Source organism: Physella acuta, unplaced genomic scaffold, assembly GCF_028476545.2.
Source record: "Physella acuta isolate Inbredline_101_S28 unplaced genomic scaffold, ASM2847654v3 ptg000008l, whole genome shotgun sequence".
NCBI classification, from domain to species: Eukaryota; Metazoa; Mollusca; class Gastropoda; family Physidae; genus Physella; species Physella acuta.
The window spans coordinates 391,945-415,252 of NW_026731528.1; the positions used below are offsets into that span (position 1 = coordinate 391,945).

The window sequence follows — 23,308 nt, forward strand, 5'->3', positions numbered from 1 at the left end:
TTAAATTGGCCTAATAGTTCCCTACCCAGCTGCGATATTTAGGCTTAATAGTTCCCTACCCAGCTGCGATATTTAGGCTTAATAGTTCCCTACCCAGCTGCGATATTTAGGTTTAATAGTTCCCTCCCCAGCTGCGATATTTAGGCTTAATAGTTCCCTACCCAGCTGCGATATTTAGGTTTAATAGTTCCCTCCCCAGCTGCGATATTTAGGCTTAATAGTTCCCTACCCAGCTGCGATATTTAGGTTCAATAGTTCCCTACCCAGCTGTGATATTTAGGTTTAATAGTTCCCTACCCAGCTGCGATATTTAGGTTTAATAGTTCCCTACCCAGCTGCGATATTTAGGTTTAATAGTTCCCTACCCAGCTGCGATATTTAGGTTTAATAGTTCCCTCCCCAGCTGCGATATTTAGGCTTAATAGTTCCCTACCCAGCTGCGATATTTAGGTTTAATAGTTCCCTACCCAGCTGCGATATTTAGGCTTAATAGTTCCCTACCCAGCTGTGATATTTAGGTTTAATAGTTCCCTCCCCAGCTGCGATATTTAGGCTTAATAGTTCCCTACCCAGCTGCGATATTTAGGTTTAATAGTTCCCTACCCAGCTGCGATATTTAGGCTTAATAGTTCCCTACCCAGCTGCGATATTTAGGCTTAATAGTTCCCTACCCAGCTGTGATATTCAGTCAACAAGCTCCAAGACTTTTTACAGATTGACCGTGACCTATGTAATAAAATACCAATTTTCATGTCAAATGCGTTCGACGACTTAAGGATTACCCAGGGAGGGGTGGGAAGGCCACAGAGTTCCATATAACATTCACTGATGCAGATGGACAGATGGACCATTCTATACATACCAGGTTCACCGTCATTGTGGTAAAGATCACTTTCAGCCGTGCACGTCATCAGTGATAGACAGGCTAGGTCTTACTTCAAATAAGATCTGCACCAAGTTTAGCACTTGAACATTTAAAATAAAAAATCCAGCGTTTTTCTTTCAATAAGTACACAGACATTGCCGCCTTGCACAGATATTTATAATTTCGCTCAAAAGTTGTACAACTCACCCGCAAAAAAATACACATATAAAATATAAGATCATAATTTAATTATGTTTAAAGATATTTATTCATTAAACATAAACTAGTTTACAGAAAGACATTGTCGTATACAAAAAAAACATAACAAAACACCTATATAATCATGTTATTCAACAGAATCAAATGTAATATCGAATTAATGTTTTTAAGTCATTCGTCCTAAATATCAACCACTCAAAAAATATTTGTATCGCAAATTTCTGGAACGCGACACAATCAAGCAAAACCTTGCTGGATCCCACATTTGCACACGTTATGACGCCATGTTATCCACGGCCCAACTTATCACCCTGGCTAGAGCAGCATCTAACTTAATATTTCCATCTCGTCAGGAATATTTGTGGCTCCTGCGGGGCCGAGAAAATATTTTCGTTTGAAAATTACACCCCCTCCCCCGCCCCCCTCCCATTTATGCACTGCACAGATCCACGACTCCACATCGAATCCTGTTAGGGCGATGATTGGGCGCGGTTAATTTTGTTTTCATTCGAGTTGGGGGACGATTTGTACACACAAGTCCGCCATTTCTCACCCTCTTCGAGAGAGAGGTCATGCGGTTAAATCCTAAATTTTATGCACGGGCAGCTTCGCCCAAAAGTTTAAAATCAACTCAAGGGGGTTAACTTGGTTGGAGTCTTCAAGACTAAGTCACGCCACATCGTGTGCGCTGTGTTTTTTCGGAAGGGGGAGGGGGGTTGGAACTAGCATGAAATGAACTTTTAGGGTAAAAACAGCAGTATTTTACACACTCAACGTTTAATTTGGATAGTCCAATCATCAAAGGTTGAAACTTTCATTTATTGCACCTCACAGAAAGTTCCGTTGCGACCGCTATATAATGAGAGAAGACACAAATATCACAGAAGTCAAATGTATTCAACGATATTTGAACCTTGAATCTCTTGAGCTACACGAGTCGCTATAGGCCTTGAATAAAACACCATCAACTCACAAATCTGATGTAAAATATTGTGTCATCGCCGATTGTACAGTTCTTGTATTTTCTCTTTTTCATATCTGTATCTACTCATTAAACTGGTGCTAATGCGAAGATTTATCTTTGTATCTGTATACTACAGATACAAGTAGGTTCAGTATTGAATACAAATTTGCCTTTACCCACAGTTGACTGTTAGGTGGGGTTATATCCAATTAGGTTTGAGTGTGGGGAAGAATGGGTGTTAAGGCTTCATTTGGTCATGTGACCTCAACCTTGTCACACCTGGTCATGTGACCTCAACCCTGCCACACCTGGTCATGTGACCCTGCCACACCCATGTTTAACAAAATGTCCGAAGCTCCTCCTAAAGTCCCGTGTAGCGGCCGTGTAGATGAGGGGGTTCAGGACACAGTTGGTCATGCCCAGCACCAGGAAATGTGTCCCGATGGTCTCCTTCAGCCAGCACGGCGTGTCCAGCGGGGAGGCGTCCAGCAGCGTGGCCACCATGAACGGGGACCACGTGACCAGCAGGCAGCCAACCACGATCATCAACTGACGGATACACTTCCACTCCTTTGACGTCATCCACTGTCCCGACCCCACACGCTGGTGGTGAAGCGAACTGATCGCCTCGATGTGTTTAATATGTAGCCTCGCTTTCGAATACAGGTAAAAATATATCACAAAAATGATACCTATAGGCAGTAAGGAACAGGTGAGCATAAATATAATGTAACCACTGTCAAGGACGTATGGAAACGAGCAATGAAAACCATATTCGCGGGTGTTCCATCCGAACAAGGGAGCGAATCCGACGAGGAGGGAAACTAGACTAGCAGACGTGATGGCGACGGCTGCCAGACGATGGGTGACGATTCTGTGGTAGGTCAACGCCCTTGTGATTGCCAGAAATCGATCTGATGCGATCAGCAGGAGGAAGATGTTGGTCGCGCTGATAGAGCTGAGGAACAGTCCCAGTCGAACTAGACAGATCTCCAGGTTGGGTTCGTCCGAGTCTAGAACCGCGGTGCCGACGGAGGTGACGCCCACGAATAAGTCCGAGACGTAGAGGGATGCGATGAACCAGTGGCCCGGTTGCCGGAACCGGTCGGTTTTAACCGAGTAGACCAAGATAGAGATGTTGGTGAGGAAGATAAAGAACAGCACAGGGATCATGACAAAGTGGCAGATCTGTTCGTGTATGTTGGTGTGATCGCTGAGGCAGGTGGCGTTGGTTAATAAATCTGGCAAGATTGTGACGTGTGTTGACGTATTTTCCAGAAGCTCTTCTCTGTGTTTGATCAAGAAAATGTCTTTTGTGCTCGACAGAATCCCCATAGGCATGGTATTAAAAAAATATTTTAAAATATTGAAAAAGTTAAATAATATTTTTTACTTTAATCCAGAAATATTTATCTGGCACAAGTCAACGACACACCAGACTTAAACTGAACTGTTTTAACAACGCTTGGTTTAAACTTTGCAAGGTCGAACACAAAAATGACGTCATCAGTTGTATTTTAACAAACAGATCCATAACATGCACAATTATTTCATTCGTTATTAACATGGAAAAATTGTTCCTTTAAAATCGTAATCCAAAAAAACATTTACAGAATGCCTGAAGAAACAAAAATGTGTTGATCCTTACTGCTATATTAAAAAGATGACAAGTCCGACTATATAATCACAAGGAAAGATAGTGAACTATGACTTGTCTTCCTCCACACAATATTGTTAACGCAATCAATGTCACACCATTTAAAACAAAACAAAATAAAATTACGCAATTTTCTATAAATAGCTTTATTTTTTTAAACAACGTCAGCCAATGAACAACGGTATATTAAATATCACCTGACAAAGACCGACCAATTAAATAGGGGGTGTTTTATTTACGGTCCCTATCTGGAAATTGGAGGGTATGGGGTGGAGTGGGGTTTATGGGTGCATGGTAGTGTTTCCGGTAGCGAGGAGTGAACTCCACACTGAGCCAGTCGTAGGTGCTTATGGCGGCCTATAAATTGAAGAGACAAAGACAATAGGCGTAAAAAAAAGTAATGTCTTTACGACAGTCTAATTTTAACCTGGTTAGTGTTGTCTTATAATGCTGGACAGGTTTGTTGAGTTTATTACATCAGGATGTTGTAAAATTGATAAGGGTGGGGGGTGGGAGGGTTGTTATTGGTAGGGTTGCTTGTAATGTGTTGGTAGGTGGGTAGGTAGCTATGGTCGGTGGGGCGCTCCAACTCCCACCCTACCCGTACAAAATAGCAAATTATGCAATTTATCTAGATAAAATATAATATGACAAGTGCCCCCCCCCCAATACCTACGGAGAAAAAAATATATAAGTGACCCTGCTGTTCGGTTTAATATTGTGTGTGTGTGTGTGTGTGTGTGTGTGTGTTGGGGGGTGGTGGTCGGAGTGATGGTGTGTTTGCTCTAGTTTTTATATGGTTGAAAGTGTGGTTGGGGATGGGAAGATACTTTGCGTGGTTGAGTGGTTGGAGAAATGGGCTGGTTCTCACTTTCTTAAATCAACGGAAGCTATTCACACGTTTTGGTTACACTTTTAAAAATAAACAGTCTGTTTTTGTCGGTCTCCAATTGTTAAACCGCCTGGATATAGATTCTAATGCCAATAAAAGTGTTGCTGTTTTAGAAGGGGTGCGTAGAGCGATGAAGTGAAATAAAGCAATTAAAGTTAACGACATCAGCTGAAGTAAAAACGTTTCAAGAAAATTGGTGTCATTGAACTTCAGCTGTTGTACCTTGGGAAAGTATTTCAACCAATCAGATTTCAGAGTTTCATCCAATCAACAATCAGCTTACAACACACCTCCATGTGACGTCAAGCTTGTCACGTGTTGAACCATTACACACCCCCCCCCCATTAAATTAACCTGTCTCTCCGTGCTCAGTTCATTAATTATTCATGAATTTGGATTTATAGCACATTAAATACAACTCGATAAAATAAAGCATCGTTTAAAATTTCAAGTTTATTGACATTAGATTTGACAAATGTAAACATGGAACAGATTTTTGACAATTCAAGGTTAAGTATTATAAGTCGGGCTACATAAAATTTTAACGCATGCGTCAGTTATTTCTGAGGTGTTAAGTGTTTAACAAAAGCGGAGTAACTAAGGCGTATGAAAACATCAGCACGAAAGTTTTATAAAGATGCATTAAGTAAGTTCCCTTTTCAACTATGGTGTTCTTTGAGGCTGATCAAGGAGATTTAATATTTCTGTGACCTCGGCATATAAATTAAATGGGTAGTGAGGTCAACACTAAGGCCACCAGCCAAAATTGTCTCTAAATTTTGACAGGCACCCATCCCGGACGGGATTCAAACTCGAGACTTTCGAGCTAGCACCCACGCGCTCCACCTCCCAACCACTTGTCCCATTAAAGACGCACTAATATACATTTTTTTAAAACCTGGGCCGGACAGAATCTCAAAAGAAACGCATGAATTATGTCGAAAAACTTCAGTTTTGTAAGAAATCTTGGATATGAATTGCGAGTAGGTATGACACACTCTCAGAAAATCCAAAATAACATCACCAGGCAGGGGGTGAAGGAAGTAACGAGAAGAATATTCTGACAGAGGTATCTCTCGAGGTATATGAGATACGACATACGTATAAATAAATGACCGAACTTTTCGTTAGAACGGCCGTATGCTCAATTGGCAGAAAATACAATAATAAAAAAAAATATTACGATGTGTCTTTTGTCTTTATAGTACTTGAAGTAATTTGAGTACTTAGCACAACTGGCTAAATTCGTAGAGAATAATTTTAATTTATAAAAAAAAACAACTAACTGACTAGGTTGCATTCCCTCCTCCACCCCTCCCTCCCCTCCCCGTATAATTTGTTTTAGAACATAATCTAGCCAAACATGTTACAAATACTCGACTAAACTCCACCTAAACATGTCACAAATACTCCACTAAACTCCACCTAAACATGTCACAAATACTCCACTAAACTCCACCCAAAATTTCACAAATACTCCACTAAACTCAACCCAAACATGTCACAAATACTCCACTAAACTCAACCCAAACATGTCACAAATACTCCACTAAACTCAACCCAAACATGTCACAAATACTCCACTAAACTCCACTCAAACATATCACAAATACTCCACTAAACTCCACTAAACAAGTTACAAATACTCCACTAAACTCAACCCAAACATGCTACAAATACTCCACTAAACTCAACCCAAACATGTCACAAATACTCCACTAAACTCCACCCAAACATATCACAAATACTCCACTAAACTCAACCCAAACATGTCACAAATACTCCACTAAACTCAACCCAAACATGTCACAAATACTCCACTAAACTCCACCTAAACATGTCACAAATACTCCACTAAACTCCACCCAAACATATCACAAATACTCCACTAAACTCAACCTAAACATGTCACAAATACTCCACTAAACTCCACCTAAACATGTCACAAATACTCCACTAAACTCCACCCAAAATTTCACAAATACTCCACTAAACTCAACCCAAACATGTCACAAATACTCCACTAAACTCAACCCAAACATGTCACAAATACTCCACTAAACTCAACCCAAACATGTCACAAATACTCCACTAAACTCCACCCAAACATATCACAAATACTCCACTAAACTCCACCCAAACAAGTTACAAATACTCCACTAAACTCCACCCAAACATATCACAAATACTCCACTAAACTCAACCCAAACATGTCACAAATACTCCACTAAACTCAACCCAAACATGTCACAAATACTCTACTAAACTCCACCCAAACAAGTTACAAATACTCCACTAAACTCCAAACAAACAAGTTACAGCCTTTTTACCGAATCTCCCGTTCTAAAGGGCCTTTCAACCAAAATAATAAATTCTCCTACAGGCGATATCTCCCTGTCTGTATTTCACCCCCTCCCCCCCCCCTCAAACCACTCCCACCCCACCCCTATATCCGTTGTGGCGTCACTCTGGTGATTAAAAACAAACAAAAATATTGTATGCTCTTCTTGTCTAGCCCACTTAAACTCATATCATGCCTGGGGATTAGTTGACCCAAGACGGGATTAGGGCCTGTAGTGTTGGTTGACGCCATCTAAGCCTCAAGCTCAGATTAAATGATAGGAATTTCTTCCAGTTTTTCATCAACAGACTAAAAGATAGGAATTTCTTCCGATTTTACATCAACAGATTAAAGATAGGAATTTCTTCCGATTTTACATCTCAGACTAAAATATAGGAATTTCTTCCAGTTTTTCATCAACAGACTAAAAGATAGGAATTTCTTCCGATTTTACATCAACATATTAAAGATAGGAATTTCTTCCGATTCTACATTAACTGATTAAAATATAGGAACTTCTTCTGACTTTTCATCAGCAGATTAAAAGATTCTTCTGATTCTACATAAACAAATTAAAGATAGGAATTTTACATCAACAGACTAAAAGATAGGAATTTCTTCCGATTCTACATCCTTCTGTTTGCTGCTGAGGAAGAATTGTTAACTCTTTTTTAAATCGAATTTTCTCATTTTTTTGTAATTTATTTTTATATTAATTTTTTTTAAAGCCTTGATTTTTGGCTTATAGGATTAACATAATACGCCTTGCCAGATATGAAACTTGTTAAAAAAGGAAATTGAGTTCGAAGATTAGGAATGTCTGTACATTATACTTATTCTTTTTAGAATTTTGCTATTTGAATGGCATGTGTGGTTAGGTTCACTCTTAGACAAAGTTCACGCGAGAGGAGTGTAGAATCTGACAGATTAAGAGTTGAATTTTGAATTTCAGGATATTGTAAAGAATTTGGCCAAACAAATGTGCCAGAAGCCAATTTGGCAACTCTGACACAAACCCATTTGAACGAGAGAGTATTTAGGTACAAATGTGACGTTTATGTCATTACTAGAAAAAGTGAGTTGTCTGATTTTAGTGACTCTCTTGCCACGTGACATTATTAGTGACAGGAGCTAATGGCTAAAACTCGACCCACGCTAAAGCCTCCCACTCTCCCCACTCCATCTACCCCACCCACTCACCTCACCCCCACTCTACCCACCCCTCTATTCGTTAGTAAATGCAAACTTTCAACAGATAATTTTCACTTTTTGAGAAGACTTCGTTGCCCAGGGTTTTTGTCATACATTGTGTATTTAAGGAAGTGTCATAAAGTATAACAATTTATACATTGTCTCTTAATCTTGAAAATTCTGCACATCTTAAACATGACCCTTAACATACCTAAGGTTATCCAATAACTAATCTTGTCCTTTAACTAAAACGTATTCCATCCTTGACTCAGAATATATCATAAATATGGGAGATCGTCCATAAATGACGTCACAATCGAAAGGGGTAGGGGGTTCGTGAGGTGTGACGTCATTTTAGGTGTGGGCGGGGGTGTCTGGCTTTTTGTGACGATGTGTGACGGAGGGGGGGGGGGGGGGGGGGGGAGGTAAAAATCGTCCAAAAAAAGCGTGAGGTCATTTATGGATGACCCCTGTAACAAATGTTTTAACCTACAATTTTTCATAACCCTGACCCATAATTTTCACCCTTGACACATTTCTTGTAAAAATTGTCTCGTCCATACCACCGTAAAGTCACCTCACAGTATTTACACTAATTTACACATTTACTTCATACCTCGCAATTCCTAATCCCTAAATCATCTTAAACATCGTCTCCTCCATCCCATTCCGTTATCGCCCAACGCCCCCCCCCCCCCCCCCCAGTTATTACCCGTCGCCCCTCCCCCGCCTCAATTCTGTCCTGTAACAAGTATTTACAGAGCTACCAAATCAATTTGAAGAAGGTGAATGGTGGGGGTCACATCATCATCTCATACACGTCGTTAATCTCATCAACTCCGTCATCTCTCATCAAGTTTGTGAAACCTTAACAACACAGTCTCCCACTGTCTCAACAGTACACCCCCCCCCCCCCCACGTTAAACAGCAAGCGATCATCTCGCTCCAGTGCTAAAGGTATAACAGCATTCATTTCGCTGCCCGGCTTTTTCGCCGTCGCTAACACCAAAAGTGTCAGGGGCCGGTAACTCCTTCAAACATTTCCTCCGGGAATTCCGTGTTTACCTCCCATAATCTAGTCTAGATTTTCATTCTCGCTTTCGACTTCATCATTTTTTAGTCACCCCCTCCCTCTCCCCCGCTCCCCCATCTTGTATCCCACCTCATCTCACACCCCAACCACGAAGACGGCCTCACTCACCCACGTCTTTTAATACACTTTTGGAACCCTCCCCTAGGAACGTCACATCCTCTCACCCTTAGCGAGCGGGGGGATGGGGGTGAGGACGGGAGTCTGGTCCAAAATTTGGACACGGGACCTACGAGAAGAGACGGGGAACTTTCGAGAGTTCGTCGCGGAATGGGGAGATAAGCTACAGTCGACTGGCGAGTTACGTCCCTTACTTTCTTATTTACGGTGACGAGAGTGTGTGTTTGTGTACCGTTTCAACATCTTGAAGTTGGTTTGATTTCACGTATAGATCCAACTGGATGGTGGTGGAATGTGTATTTTGGGTGGAATGTATTCTGTGGCTGAATATCGATCAAGCGCTGTAATCGGTGTTTCGGTTTGATAAAGATTGATTATTGAAATATCAATAGTGTTCGGAATTCACATCACAGGAAATAATGCATTGACTTGTATGTAAGGTAGTGGATTTATCGTGATGCAGGGAAGGAGATATGTTTTTATAGGGGTGGATGTAGGGGAATAGTGGTATGGATGATAGCAGTGTCGGCCAATTAGTGGAGAGTAATTAGTTTCGGCAAATTAGTGGTGAGCAATTAGTGTAGGCCATTTACTGGAGAGCAATTAGTGTCGGATACTTAGTGGTGAGTAATTAATGTCGGATACTTAGTGGTGACCAGTTATTATTGGCCACTTAGTGTTGGGCAAGTAGTGTTGACTACCTTGCAATATGCTACTACTATACTAATACTATGCTACTACTATGCTACTACGTAGTGTCAGCCGGCCTGCGAGTGTGTACCAGCTAACTTTTGGCTGTCTATGTACCGCTAGTCAGCACTGACCACTCTGATATCCGAGCCTATCCCACCTGACCGTAGGTGAGCACCTACCACCAGAATGTGCATGTTCCTGCTACATTTGGCTCTACTAGGATTCTTTACCTCATGGACTGCAGGTAAGTGACGCTAAACATCTATCCTCTCTTATATGAAATATTCTCAAAGTTAAGGAAACAAAATAAAAGTACGACATATCAGTGAATAATAATATCATAGCATGAAAACTCAAAGAAACAATACACTTGGATGTTTAGAAGAACGCAACCTGGGTGTTTAAAACAGCAAAGTTTGGGTGTTTAATACAAAAAAATTTTGGTGTTTAACACAACACAACCTGGGTGTTTAATACAACAAACTTAGCGTGTTTAATACAACACAACTTGGGTGTTTAATACAACACAACTTGGGTGTTTTATACAACACAACTTGGGTGTTTAATACAACTTGGGTGTTTAATACAACATAACTTGGGTTTTTTATACAACACAATTTGGGTGTTTAATACAACACAATTTGGGTGTTTAATACAACACAACTTGGGTGTTTAATACAACACAACTTGGGTGTTTAATACAACTTGGGTGTTTAATACAACACAACGTGGGTGTTTGATACAACACAACTTGGGTGTTTTATACAACAAAATTTGGGTGTTTAACACAACATAACCTGTGTGTTTAATACAGCACACTTACATGTAAACACGCTAAGCACTACATTGTAAAGAGACAAATATGTACAAGTTTAACTTGTGAATCCATTGGTTGTGGTTGACCTTTAAATGCCAGTTTTTCTTGATTCGTGTATCTTTCGAAATCATACCATATATGTCCAACATCAACTGATTTCACATGGCATATTAAGGCATATTACCATAAGACAGACTTATTTTAACTTACACTTTTTTTTCAAATAGCCCTTAGACTAGTTTAAATTAGAGCCGTAATATTTTGTTTACGAAAATTCTCTAAGACAGGCGTTTAAAAAAACAAACAAACTAGACACCTAATAATTTGTGTATATACAGCCCTTAAATATACATTTTAAACGTAAACCCCTAATACTTTGCTATATACAGCCCTTAGATTGACATTTTAAACATAAACCCCTAATACTTTGCTTATATACAGCCCTTAGATCAATGGTTCCCAACCTTTTTCGAGTGGCGACCCCCTTTTATAAAAAGTAAGTGATCTTCGACCCCCATAGAATTAAAAAGCCGAAATTAGTATGGAAATTAATAAGCACTAAAATAAGATTTTCTAGTAGACTTTCAATATGAACTACTCTTGATAACTGTTTTAATAGCATGAGTAAAATTGCATACTATTCACTAAACCTTCGTGGTTAACTTTTTAATTAATTTTTTTTTTTGTTAACGCCAACCTATGTCATTATAATTATCTTAATTTTGTTTTTAATCGAAGAATAGTGTTGAAAATATATTCTCGAAAAGTCAATCAATTTTATGTTTGGGTACGAATGGTGAATACTACACCAAAATTGTGTCTGCAGTTTTTTATCTTACTCGGAATCATTCTGCAAATGAAAGAATTCATCTTGTAATTCAACGGGAATGCTTGCAACATCAAGGGAAGAAGAAAATAGGTAATGCGTTGCAGTTCGTTTTCAAGAGATTCAAGATGCCCAGAAATCGCTTCTTTCAAAATTTTAATTTTCTCAAATTTACAACATTTCCAAGATTTATTTTCTTTACCGATTTTGCAGTTTTGATAAAAGTGCCTCGCGATTATCATGGAAAGTTATAATATCCGTTCATTTTACCTGAATTTCAGGTTAAGCTTATCTTGATGTTCGAACACATCTGCTAGGTATGGTACTCTCTCCAACCAACACTCTATGTCGTTTTAAGTATACCAAAAAGTCATGTTTCCTTTGCACTTCAAAGAACAATTTGATTTCAGATTTCAATTCAAAAACACAATTTACAACATTTCGTTTGACAGCCAGCGTACTGTAGTGTAGAAGAGCAGAACCTCGTGATCTATATTAATGTTTTTTCTCAGTTCTTTGAAGGCTCCAGATTTTATATAATTTACGCCTTATACTAGCAATGAACTCTTGATGTCAATTGGTTAGGGTAGTGGTTAGGGAGCTAAATCTTTTCTGTTTTCTGAAAGCCCGATTTTGAGCTAAACATAGATGGCGCGCCATCCGTACAAACCCCCACAGCCGTTCTAACCCATTTTAATCATCCAGTTTCAAAAAAGGTATTTATTTTCTCCATGCTATCTTCACAAAAGTGCAACTCTTCTTTGCTATCATCCGCATGAATAAAGACACAGACCAGCAACTGCGAACACGAATTCACGTCTGTTGATTTATCAACTTGAAAACAAACAATGGTGAAAGCTTAATTTCAATAAAAATGTGTTATTTAACATTTACGTACATGCAGCGTTTGGTGAGATTTTCTCCTATTGATTTTGTTTTTCGCTTGGCATTTTCTATCGCGACTTCATTTGATGCTTGCACTAATGCTGGTGAAAACATCCTGTTCGATCAAGTCTCTGGCGTTTGCAACTAGCTTCTTACCAACGAAAGAACTCCATCTATTTTTGGTGTGTTCCGAATGACTTGTCTCAAATGACGTTTTAGTTTTGAAGATTTCATAGATTGGTGACTGAGAACAACTTTGTACAGTGCGCTTTGTTTCTTCTCTATTACATTTCCAGTGATGTTAATGAAGCCGAATTTCAAAAATTCTTCTAAATATTTATGTTGTGTTTCAAATAACTAAGGTTAAGTATACCAGTTGGCGACCCCCCAGAAAGACCTTCGCGACCCCCAGGGGGGTCGCGACCCCCAGGTTGGGAACCCGTGCCTTAGATTGACATTTTAAACGTAAACCTCAAATACTTTGCTTATATACAGCCCTTAGATTGACATTTTAAACATAAACCCCTACTACTTTCTTATATACAGCCCTTAAATATACATTATTTTAAACGTAAACACCTAATACTTTGCTTAGATACAGTCCTTAGATATACATTTTAAACGTAAACCCCTAATACTTTCTTATATACAGCCCTTAGATTGACCTTTTAAACTTAAACCCCTAATACTTTCTTATATACATCCCTTAGATTGACATTTTAAGCGTAAACCCCTAATACTTTGCTTAGATACAGCCCTTAGATATACATTTTAAACGTAAACCCCTAATACTTTCTTATATACAGCCCTTAGATATACATTTTAAACGTAAACACCTAATACTTTCTTATATACAACCCTTAGATATACATTTTAAACGTAAACCCCTAATACTTTCTTATATACAGCCCTTAGTAATACATTTTAAACGTAAACTATAATACTTTCTTATATACAGCCCTTAGATATACATTTTAAGCGTAAACCCCTAATACTTTCTTATATACAACCCTTAGATATACATTTTAAACGTAAACCCCTAATACTTTCTTATATACAGCCCTTAGATTGACATTTTAAACTTAAACCCCTAATACTTTCTTATATACATCCCTTAGATTGACATTTTACGCGTAAACCCCTAATACTTTGCTTAGATACAGCCCTTAGATATACATTTTAAACGTAAACCCCTAATACTTTCTTATATACAGCCCTTAGATATACATTTTAAACGTAAACACCTAATACTTTCTTATATACAACCCTTAGATATACATTTTAAACGTAAACCCCTAATACTTTCTTATATACAGCCCTTAGTAATACATTTTAAACGTAAACTATAATACTTTCTTATATACAGCCCTTAGATATACATTTTAAGCGTAAACCCCTAATACTTTCTTATATACAGCCCTTAGTAATACATTTTAAACGTAAACCCCTAATACTTTCTTATATACAACCCTTAGATATACATTTTAAACGTAAACCCCTAATACTTTCTTATATACAGCCCTTAGTAATACATTTTAAACGTAAACCCCTAATACTTTCTTATATACAACCCTTAGATATACATTTTAAACGTAAACCCCTAATACTTTCTTATATACAGCCCTTAGTAATACATTTTAAACGTAAACCCTAATACTTTCTTATATACAACCCTTAGATATACATTTTAAACATAAACCCCTAATACTTTCTTATATACAGCCCTTAGACTTTTTACCCCTAATATTGTGACAACATACAGACAAAGATGAAACATGTGAGATATAACTATTGTTTTCGGAGAACAATGTTTTCTTTTTAAATTACGCATCAACAAAGAAGATGGGAGTGGTGGGGGGGGGGGGGGGTATCAGGAGGATGTGGATAACTGATCGCAAGTTAATTTTATCGCTCGGGGCTCCAGCAGTTTTGATGGATGCATATCTCGACAGGTCCAGTTACCAACATGAACCAACCAACTCAGACTTTAAAAAAAACAATGCGATAGTAGACAACTCAGAGTTGTCGTTCTTTTATTTTTTTTTTAGATTTTGTTTGATGGGAGGTAACTTCCAACCAAATCTACAGAAGCAAGGAAAATAAGAATAATAAAATGATATTAAGCAGCATCGTTGTTGTTGGTTTGATTCTATTACATAAATAAATAGTAAAATTGTTATACTGTGGTTTTGCGTATATTATTACAAAAATAAATCCCAATAAATTTTGGTTGTCTTTAAAACACTTTAGCATTATTATTTCAAACTTTATATAAATACATGCACTACCGAGTAAAACACGTTCATTTCTCCGAAACTCGTATGAGGGAATTCAATTTATTTCTTACTTTCTCGTACACGAAATGTAAAGTAAATTATTACTGGAAACCAGGGGTCGGCAACCTTTTGAGACGGAAGAGCCAAAAGTTACAATTTTCAAAATTTCCCAGTTTTTAAAGAGCCACAAACAATTTTTATACCAATATTTTATTTTTCGATTAGGATTAGGTAAATACATTTGATTTGCTATTTAAAATAAATAGCTTTAAACATGACATACACTTCTTTCGCGAGAATAACGAAATTAGTAATAAAAAATAAAAACATTGGACTATCCCCATCCCTATTTAGAAGCAGTTATCTTATTCTGTCTTTACGGACACCACTGGCTCAGGAGGTGTCTCCCATTAGCCAGTCAGGTCAGAACACGACAAACTCAGACTAACTGGCTTTGTTATCGGTTTGATTACTGTGTATCTGTCTTTTCTGTCCTTTGGATCTCACCAGGTTTATCTCCCATCCCACACAACGCAAGGTAAACTCGTACCCCACCGTCCAGTACCCGGCTCAACAATAGTAACTAATCACTTAAAGCACGTCACTCAGGTCAAATAAATGATTACTGACCGCTATGGACATGCATTCTGAATAAAATGACATTCGCATGTAACGATATTCGAAAAAGTGGGCATTTGGGCAGTAGCAAGCATGGAATAGTCGCCACGGTGCTGGCTACAGCACGGCTGTGGGGCTGGGCCTGGTGCCCAAGCGGCTGTCAGCTGTTCGTATACTTTCTACCTCACCTACTCTTATTGTTCTCTGATGAGTGTTTTTATCCTGTTTAAAGTTGAGTTCCTTTACAGTATAATATTTGTTGCGAATTTTGAAAACGAAATAATATAACTATTAATATATGTGCAAGGATCTGGAGAGCCGCATCTTGACATCAAAAGAGCCGCATGCGGCTCGCGAGCCGCAGGTTGCCGACCCCTGCTGGAAACGGATCACAGTAAACTAAGCAGCCAAAAGAGACAGAGTTGTAGGCCTACACACCATCAAAGTCTAGTTCTTATGCCGTTTTACTTTCTCTATTTAATGACTATATTATACAATTGATGATCACGTCTTTGAAAACGTATAAAACTATAAAATAAATTCTATTATTACTATTCTAAATGTTTAAAATAAATTACAAAAAAAAAAACCCTCTGAAAGGACTGTTATAATATTTTTTATTGTGCCTTTTTTTTAATTTATCAAAACCAGGTGTTCATCCTCAGTTGGATGTAAATTTAATGGGACAAATACTTTAAATAAAATCAAAGCAGTAATAGGCACAGTAGAACATCGTACCTGTCCCCATCCCCCCCCCCCCTCCCCAGCACACGCCTGGAAAACGGATATTTTAAACATATGAAAACCCTTGTATTAACATCAGTAGGTACACAGCATAAATGTCGGGCTTTCAACACAGAGAATCGATTGTGCTACACACCATACACACATGTCATTTGAACACACCATACACACGTGTCATATGAACACACCATATATACATGTCATGGTGAACACACCTTACTGATGTGTCATGACAACACACCATATAAACGTGTCATGAATACACACAACACAAACTTGCTGCTTTATCCCCAAGTGTAAGATGCCTGCTGCTTTAAAGTAACATTTTTACCTCTTGATTTAAGGATCGAGTTGCCAGAAAAATATTTTTACCCCTGATTACAATCAGTCAGCTTTGCCTGATCAGATGTCCCAACAATTTTCTGATTGGGCCGCACGAAATTATGTGTTTTTTTATGTGTACAATAGACACGTTGGATTAAAAACTCGCTGTTTTAGAGGGTTTTCAAAACGAGATTTCTATATTTAGATTATCTGTTTTGTATATATTATAGTTTCAAACTAACTGCCGTAATCCATATGTGCAGTTGCATTTCGAAAGTGATAATCAAACGTTTAAGATGCATTTGTAATTATTAATCTATATGGACATTTTATGGACATTTGTGCTACAGTTTTAACCTTTAACGCTTTACTGAAATTAAAAGTTGTGTTCAAATAGTGAGAACAAATAATTCGTCCACCACTACAACTGCAACAGCAAAAGAAAAAAAAAAAATCAGGCGTGATTTCATATTTCTGCCATAAAAAAAAATTGGGGGGGGGGGAGGGGGGACGACGGACGACGACGACGACAACGACGACGACGACAACGACGACACACACTTAAAAGTTAGTAGTCGAGCGCCCGACCACGCCGTTCCACCGAATCACATTGCTAGACTACATACATGGAGCCCGCAGCTCGACCAAACACAAGTGGTCAACGATAGTGGACAGAACTGTGACCACACATTTGGACCATCTAGCTAAACCATCTAGCTAGACATGGAACTTTATCTGGCAACTTTAGCTAACTCAACATAATTTAACTCTAAAATATTCCTTTAAAATGTTCGAAGACGTATTTTTTATTATCTAAATCACACACACAAAAAAACCCAATAAAACAACAACCTTGAAAACTAAGACAAATTGCTTAATCCTCTGACAGCCCAAACTATTTTTTTAAATAACAGACGTCAAAACTAATGACCATCAAACGGGGCTAAATTCAATAAAATTGAAATCACAATAACCATTCTTTCAGCTTACGAATACCAGTTCCAGTTCAAAGGTCGATCTAACGGAATTGATACCCTGACAGAGCAGACGGCGCATGTCTTTGACTTGTTGCCCCGGCAACTAAAGCCAATTGTTAAGTCAACGACAGCTACTTAACCGTGTTTTTAGAACCTCAGTCCCTGACTGCTGACATTTCATCAATACCGCCAGCACGGTGTAGGCTACTAGTTAATGCCCTTGTCTGGACGCCACATTTTAACCGGCGTCATTAGAGTTACCCCCCCCCCCCCCCCGACCCCCCACCCCACCCACGGTCACTGACAGTGAGGAAGATGTGCTTTTAAGAAAGCTTTTACTGTTCTTTGAGGCCCGGTTTCCTTCGGATTGAGTGGATGAATTCCCGAAAATTACAGGCAAGGAGATTCCGGGTCCTACCCCATCTCTACCGACTGCTCATTTGAAGGATTTCATTGCCCTAATGTAAAAGTACAATTAATATTTGGGAGCCGGCTGGCGCTTCATTCAACTTGAAAGTATTGGTTCATGACTAGACTGAGTAGAAGATTGGGGGGGGGGGGGGGATTTCTCGTAAGGTTACCCCGTGTGGTTTTAGCATTAACCGCTTTAAAACAGTCGTCCAGTCTGATGAAAAAAAAAACAGTTCGAAAACTGCAAGCACTCCTGAAATTAAACTCTTTGTCCTGATATATATATATATATATATATATATATATATATATATATATATATATATATATATATATATATATATATATATATATATAGTTAGGTTGCGTAAAAAAGCAAATGTTATACCAAAGCTAAATGTTTAATCTTTTATTTCGGCCGAAACATTCAAATGCTGTAGAACTGTCCATTTGAAACATCTAAAAGCTTTCACTATTTCAAACATCTTACATTGTGATTATGTATACCTTTAATTAGGTAGCTTACAATTATCGTTCCGTCACATCCCAAATATTTTTCTTGGTTTGAGCTTTAATTCCTATAAGAAGTTCTGAAGTTCTAATATACATTGTTATTTATTAAAAATACTTAAAGTTACTCGAAGTTTGTATTTTATATGTTCAGAAACATTGCTTTGCTTGAATTAGATCTAGTTTACAATACAACATCTTGCGAAAATTGTTCATAAAAATTGTCGAAAAAAATTTCTTAGATCAACTACATTTTCTGTTATACAACCTTAAGATAAAGGTCAAAAGGTCAGAATAAAGTGTGATTGAAGGTCAGCGGGTGAAGCTGAACTGTGATTGGTAGGAAGGAAATCAGGACGCGAGATGCTACAGCGCGAGACGGAGCGAGACTTGGCGAGATCTCTTCACGTTTCGACATCCGGGTTTTCATTAGGGCCTTTTTACAATTCACCTTTCTTTCTCTGAAAATTCAATTTTTCTTCCAATTTTGAGGTCAGGCTAAATCAAGCTCTGGTGTTTGGAAATTGTGTGTGAGTGTGTGGGTGGCTGGTGTGTGTTATGTCTGTGGGAGTGGGTGGGTATTTGTGTGTGTCTGTGTGGGAATCGACGTGTGCGGTATTTATGTTTGTTCGTGAAAAAACAAACATGTTTCTTATTAATTTTACTCACGAAATTTCTATAGTGATTGGTTCCAGGCTCATTATCTTTATTTCCAGTTCGTACCCAAGACATATGGGGTAGATGAAGTAGAGTTTATCTGCTTCAATGCCTTCAGCATACAAGGAATAATGTTGGTTGTCTGCCGCCTATGCTACTCTAACGTGAATCAGGTACCCATTAGAGCTGGATGGACTCAGGGACAACTTACAGACTCGGGTCAGGGATCAGATCTCCAGACTTTTGGGTCAGCAGCAGCTAGCTCTATAATCCGACCATGTTGTCCTAAGCTAAAAGATTAACATAATTACTAATTTATGTTGAAATATGTAATAACAGTATGCCTATATTTTTATTCACAATGAAATGAAAGACCCAGAAATCTTCGGGTGATATGCCATTTCTTTGAGATAGGTCACCATTCCGCATTCCCTGAACTAACCTACATTAGAGAGCAGAGCTTGAAATGTATCGGTTAAATTCTCTCCCTTTATTGACAGTCCGTCACTCACTTAACTCCAGCATGAAATGGTGTCAAGGACAAACATGCTTGTGTAGCTATGCTTTCTATACTTGCAGTCACACGTTTCTGATGAATACTGTTCCTGTGATCACCTTTCGACTTGGTGTGCTCATTGCATAGGTATACAACTTGAACTGGACGTCAACGAAACGTCACAATTGGGACATTTAATACGACTATAGCATATTAGTTTGGGGGATGGCATGGTCCATGCTAAAACGGAAGTCTCGAGTTCGGATCCCAAGCTCGAGTAAGTACGATGTCTCTGAGTCCACCCAGTTCTAATGGGTACCTAACTCACATTTAGGATAAGGGCAGACGCCTAGGCATAGTGCTAACCACAGTATCCATTCATAAGCCGATAAATTAGAAAAAGGTGAGTTCTACTTCACCTGCCACCTATACCGTAAGATTTTTATACTAGTAAAGACAGACATTGAAAACAGCAACATTACCAGCGTACGTACTGCAGTAACACGGAATCAGATACACAAACACGGAGCCAAAATTTCTAGTTAACTTGCAGATTTGCTGACATAGATAAGGGTGGGAGGGATGGGACGGAGTCCAAAAAAAGACGACAACAGACTGTTTACGGAGTTAAAACAAAAAGAGACATTCCCCTCGAAAAAACTTTAATCCCTTCCCCCGCACTTCCCACAAAACAAAAAACGAAATTCAGTATATACCCCCACAGACAGAAAAAAATGAGATTTTTTTCTTCTGTCTGCAGAAACACAAATAAACTCCCCGAAAAACCTTCCGTAATTGCAATATCATGTCACGTGCTACGAGCGAACCAATCAAATTCGAGTTAGATCAATGTCCTGCATTTTGAATGGTCAACAGAGAAGAGCTTGCGGTTATTTTTAGACAACGTTAAATGGGCAGCTGAGATTGTGGGTAATGTTGATATAGTTAACACTGATGTTGCTTGTTTTTGCAGCGACGTAGTTTCAAACACATTTGGTTGTGGCGGTTAGTGTAACATTGGTCTGTTGGGAAGTAGGCCTTCTACATCTCCTTTATAGCGTAGGCAGGATTTTATTTTGTTGAAGATGAGAGTTTCAACTTTACACTCACACATACACACTCACATACACATACATACACACATAACCCACACAGAGACACATACACACACACATATATATATATATATATATATATATATAAATATATTATAAATACAGTATAACAATCAACTTTATTGTTGGATCTTTAAACATGAGACACAGGACAATATATGTACGACTGTAGATTTGGTAGTTGTTGTTTATACCTACATATTTAGGGGCGTGCGGGAATTGGTTCATCTTTCAAAACCAGGAGATGAAATACCTGTTTCATATAACATTTAAGGGGGGGGGGGTGACAGATAAATTACGAGCTCAATGTGGGTAACAACGCCGCAGAATCGTTGAGATCTAGGTTTATAGAAAAATAAAAACTTTCGTTAAAGTTTCACCTCTGGTTATAAATAACTGATCGTAAATAAACACTATCCATAGTCATTCGAAATTTTACAAGAGCTGTTTAGACAAGGTGTAAGCGGACATTATAGCACTTCACTAAATACAAGATGGCCATCACACTTCGTTTGATTGTTCTAATTTAAGTGTCATTAACTAGAGGTCATCTGACCAGGGGTCAAGGGTAATTTTTTGAGAGTCTAGAAAGTGATTAAAAACCCTCGAATTTTATTCATTTTGAAACAATTCTTTGAATATTTTCTTAGTCTTCAGTTGAAAAGATGTTGGATTTTTTGCCGGCTGAAAAGGGGAGGAGTGGAATTTTTCCGGCTGGCTAAAAACGAACCTAATGCCGGATGGTGAGATAAGAAACCTAATGCCGGATGGTGAGATAAGGAACCTAATGCCGGATGGTGAGATAAGGAACATATTGCCGGATGGTGAGATAAGGAACCTATTGCCGGATGGTGAGATAAGGAACCTATTGCCGGATGGTGAGATGAGGAACCTAATGCCGGATGATGAGATAAGGAAGCTAATGCCGGATGGTGAGATAAGGAACCTAATGCCGGATGGTGAGATAAGGAACCTATTGCCGGATGGTGAGATAAGGAACCTAATGCCGGATGCTGAGATAAGGAACCGAATGCCGGATGGTGAGATAAGGAACCTAATGCCGGATGATGAGATAAGGAAGCTAATGCCGGATGGTGAGATAAGGAACATATTGCCGGATGGTGAGATAAGGAACCTAATGCCGGATGCTGAGATAAGGAACCAAATGCCGGATGGTGAGATAAGGAACCTAATGCCGGATGGTGAGATAAGGAACCGAATGCCGGATAGTGAGATAAGGAACCGAATGCCGGATGGTGAGATAAGGAACCTAATGCCGGATGGTGAGATAAGGAACCTAATGCCGGATGGTGAGATAAGGAACCTAATGCCGGATGGTGAGATAAGGAACCTAATGCTGGATGGTGAGATAAGGAACCTAATGCCGGATGGTGAGATAAGGAACCTAATGCCGGATGGTGAGATAAGGAACCTAATGCCGGATGGTGAGATAAGGAACCTAATGCCGGATGGTGAGATAAGGAACCTAATGCTGGATGGTGAGATAAGGAACCTAATGCCGGATGGTGAGATAAGGAACCTAATGCTGGATGGTGAGATAAGGAACCTAATGCCGGATGGTGAGATAAGGAACCTAATGCCGGATGGTGAGATAAGGAACCTAATGCCGGATGGTGAGATAAGACTTCCCAGGAACCGAAAACCTACAAAATCCCCGGTCTAGTAATGACCTAATTTATAAACAGAAATCTCCACAAACAAACCCAAGGCGTCAGATAAACGTGCTTGTTAGCATATCGGGATAAAAATCCAAATCGAAATCTTAAGCCCTTACCTAATCCTCGACACTTTCCGAACCAAAATATTCTTATCTACCCTTTAGCTTATTCACCACATTGAAACTTAGCAAAGGCGTTTTTTTTTAACACATATGGTCAAGTTTGTTTTTCAACACATAGGGCGCGGCCAGTTTTGTTTTCGTTTATTTTTCTGTTGCATTTTATGAAATTCTTGCTTTAATCAGGAGTGCATATGTTGTTTTAAAAAAAGGCAACACAGAATGAATCGTTGCTAATTGATTTTGGCATGTCTGAATTTAAAAAAAATAATCTCAGTGAAGTTATATTTTTATTTGAACAGAATTAATTAAAAGTGTAAATTCTTTTCCTTGTTTGTTAAATCTATTTGCTTTCCTTCTGCGTAAAAATTGGATGTTTTTCTAGCGGCGAGGATCTTGAATGTATGCAATCGTTTCATCGCTGGCACTAAGTAGGAAGGGAAATTTGCATCAAGATATGGATGAGAATGAGATGGATCAAAGGGTAATATGAGCCACGACATGCCGGATAAAACTAGATGAGGAATGTTCCCATATTTTTTAAAGATTTAGATAAGAGATGTAGACATGGACTTTAATGTTTTGGAGATTTTAATAAGAAATTTAGACGTTGGTTTAACTACAATTTTTTGGAGATTTAGATAAAAGATTTAGACATGTATTTAACTCTAATTTTTGGTGATTTAGATATGAAATTCAAATATGGACTTAACTCTCGGTATCTATAAGATTTAAACAGATATTCTATGTCATATCTCTGTATTGGTTTTGCGTAAAGAACTTAGATAATTAAGATTGGTTTAAATTTTTAAATGAGGCTGT

General features: G+C 38.5%; 2 protein-coding genes across 2 annotated transcripts in view; one reads left to right on the forward strand and one right to left on the reverse strand.

Moving 5' to 3' along the window:
• Positions 1–2,360: 2,360 nt before the first annotated feature.
• Positions 2,361–3,769, reverse strand: LOC131949917 (glucose-dependent insulinotropic receptor-like). Its single transcript, XM_059311917.1, has one exon. The coding sequence runs from the start codon at positions 3,387–3,389 to the stop codon at positions 2,361–2,363; it is 1,029 nt and encodes a 342-aa protein (XP_059167900.1). The 5' UTR covers positions 3,390–3,769.
• Positions 3,770–10,232: 6,463 nt separating this feature from the next.
• The window catches only part of LOC131954298 (neuronal acetylcholine receptor subunit alpha-10), a 57,771-nt gene continuing 44,695 nt past the window's right edge, over positions 10,233–23,308 (forward strand). Inside the window, exon 1 of the mRNA XM_059317919.1 lies at positions 10,233–10,276. The gene's annotated coding sequence lies outside the window, so the exon portion shown is untranslated. The remainder of the gene's footprint in view (positions 10,277–23,308) is intronic.

What these genes read in the sequence shown, in the direction of transcription:
- LOC131949917 (XM_059311917.1), bottom strand. Translation starts at nt 3,389, where the DNA reads ATGCCTATGGGGATTCTGTCGAGCACAAAAGACATTTTCTTGATCAAA.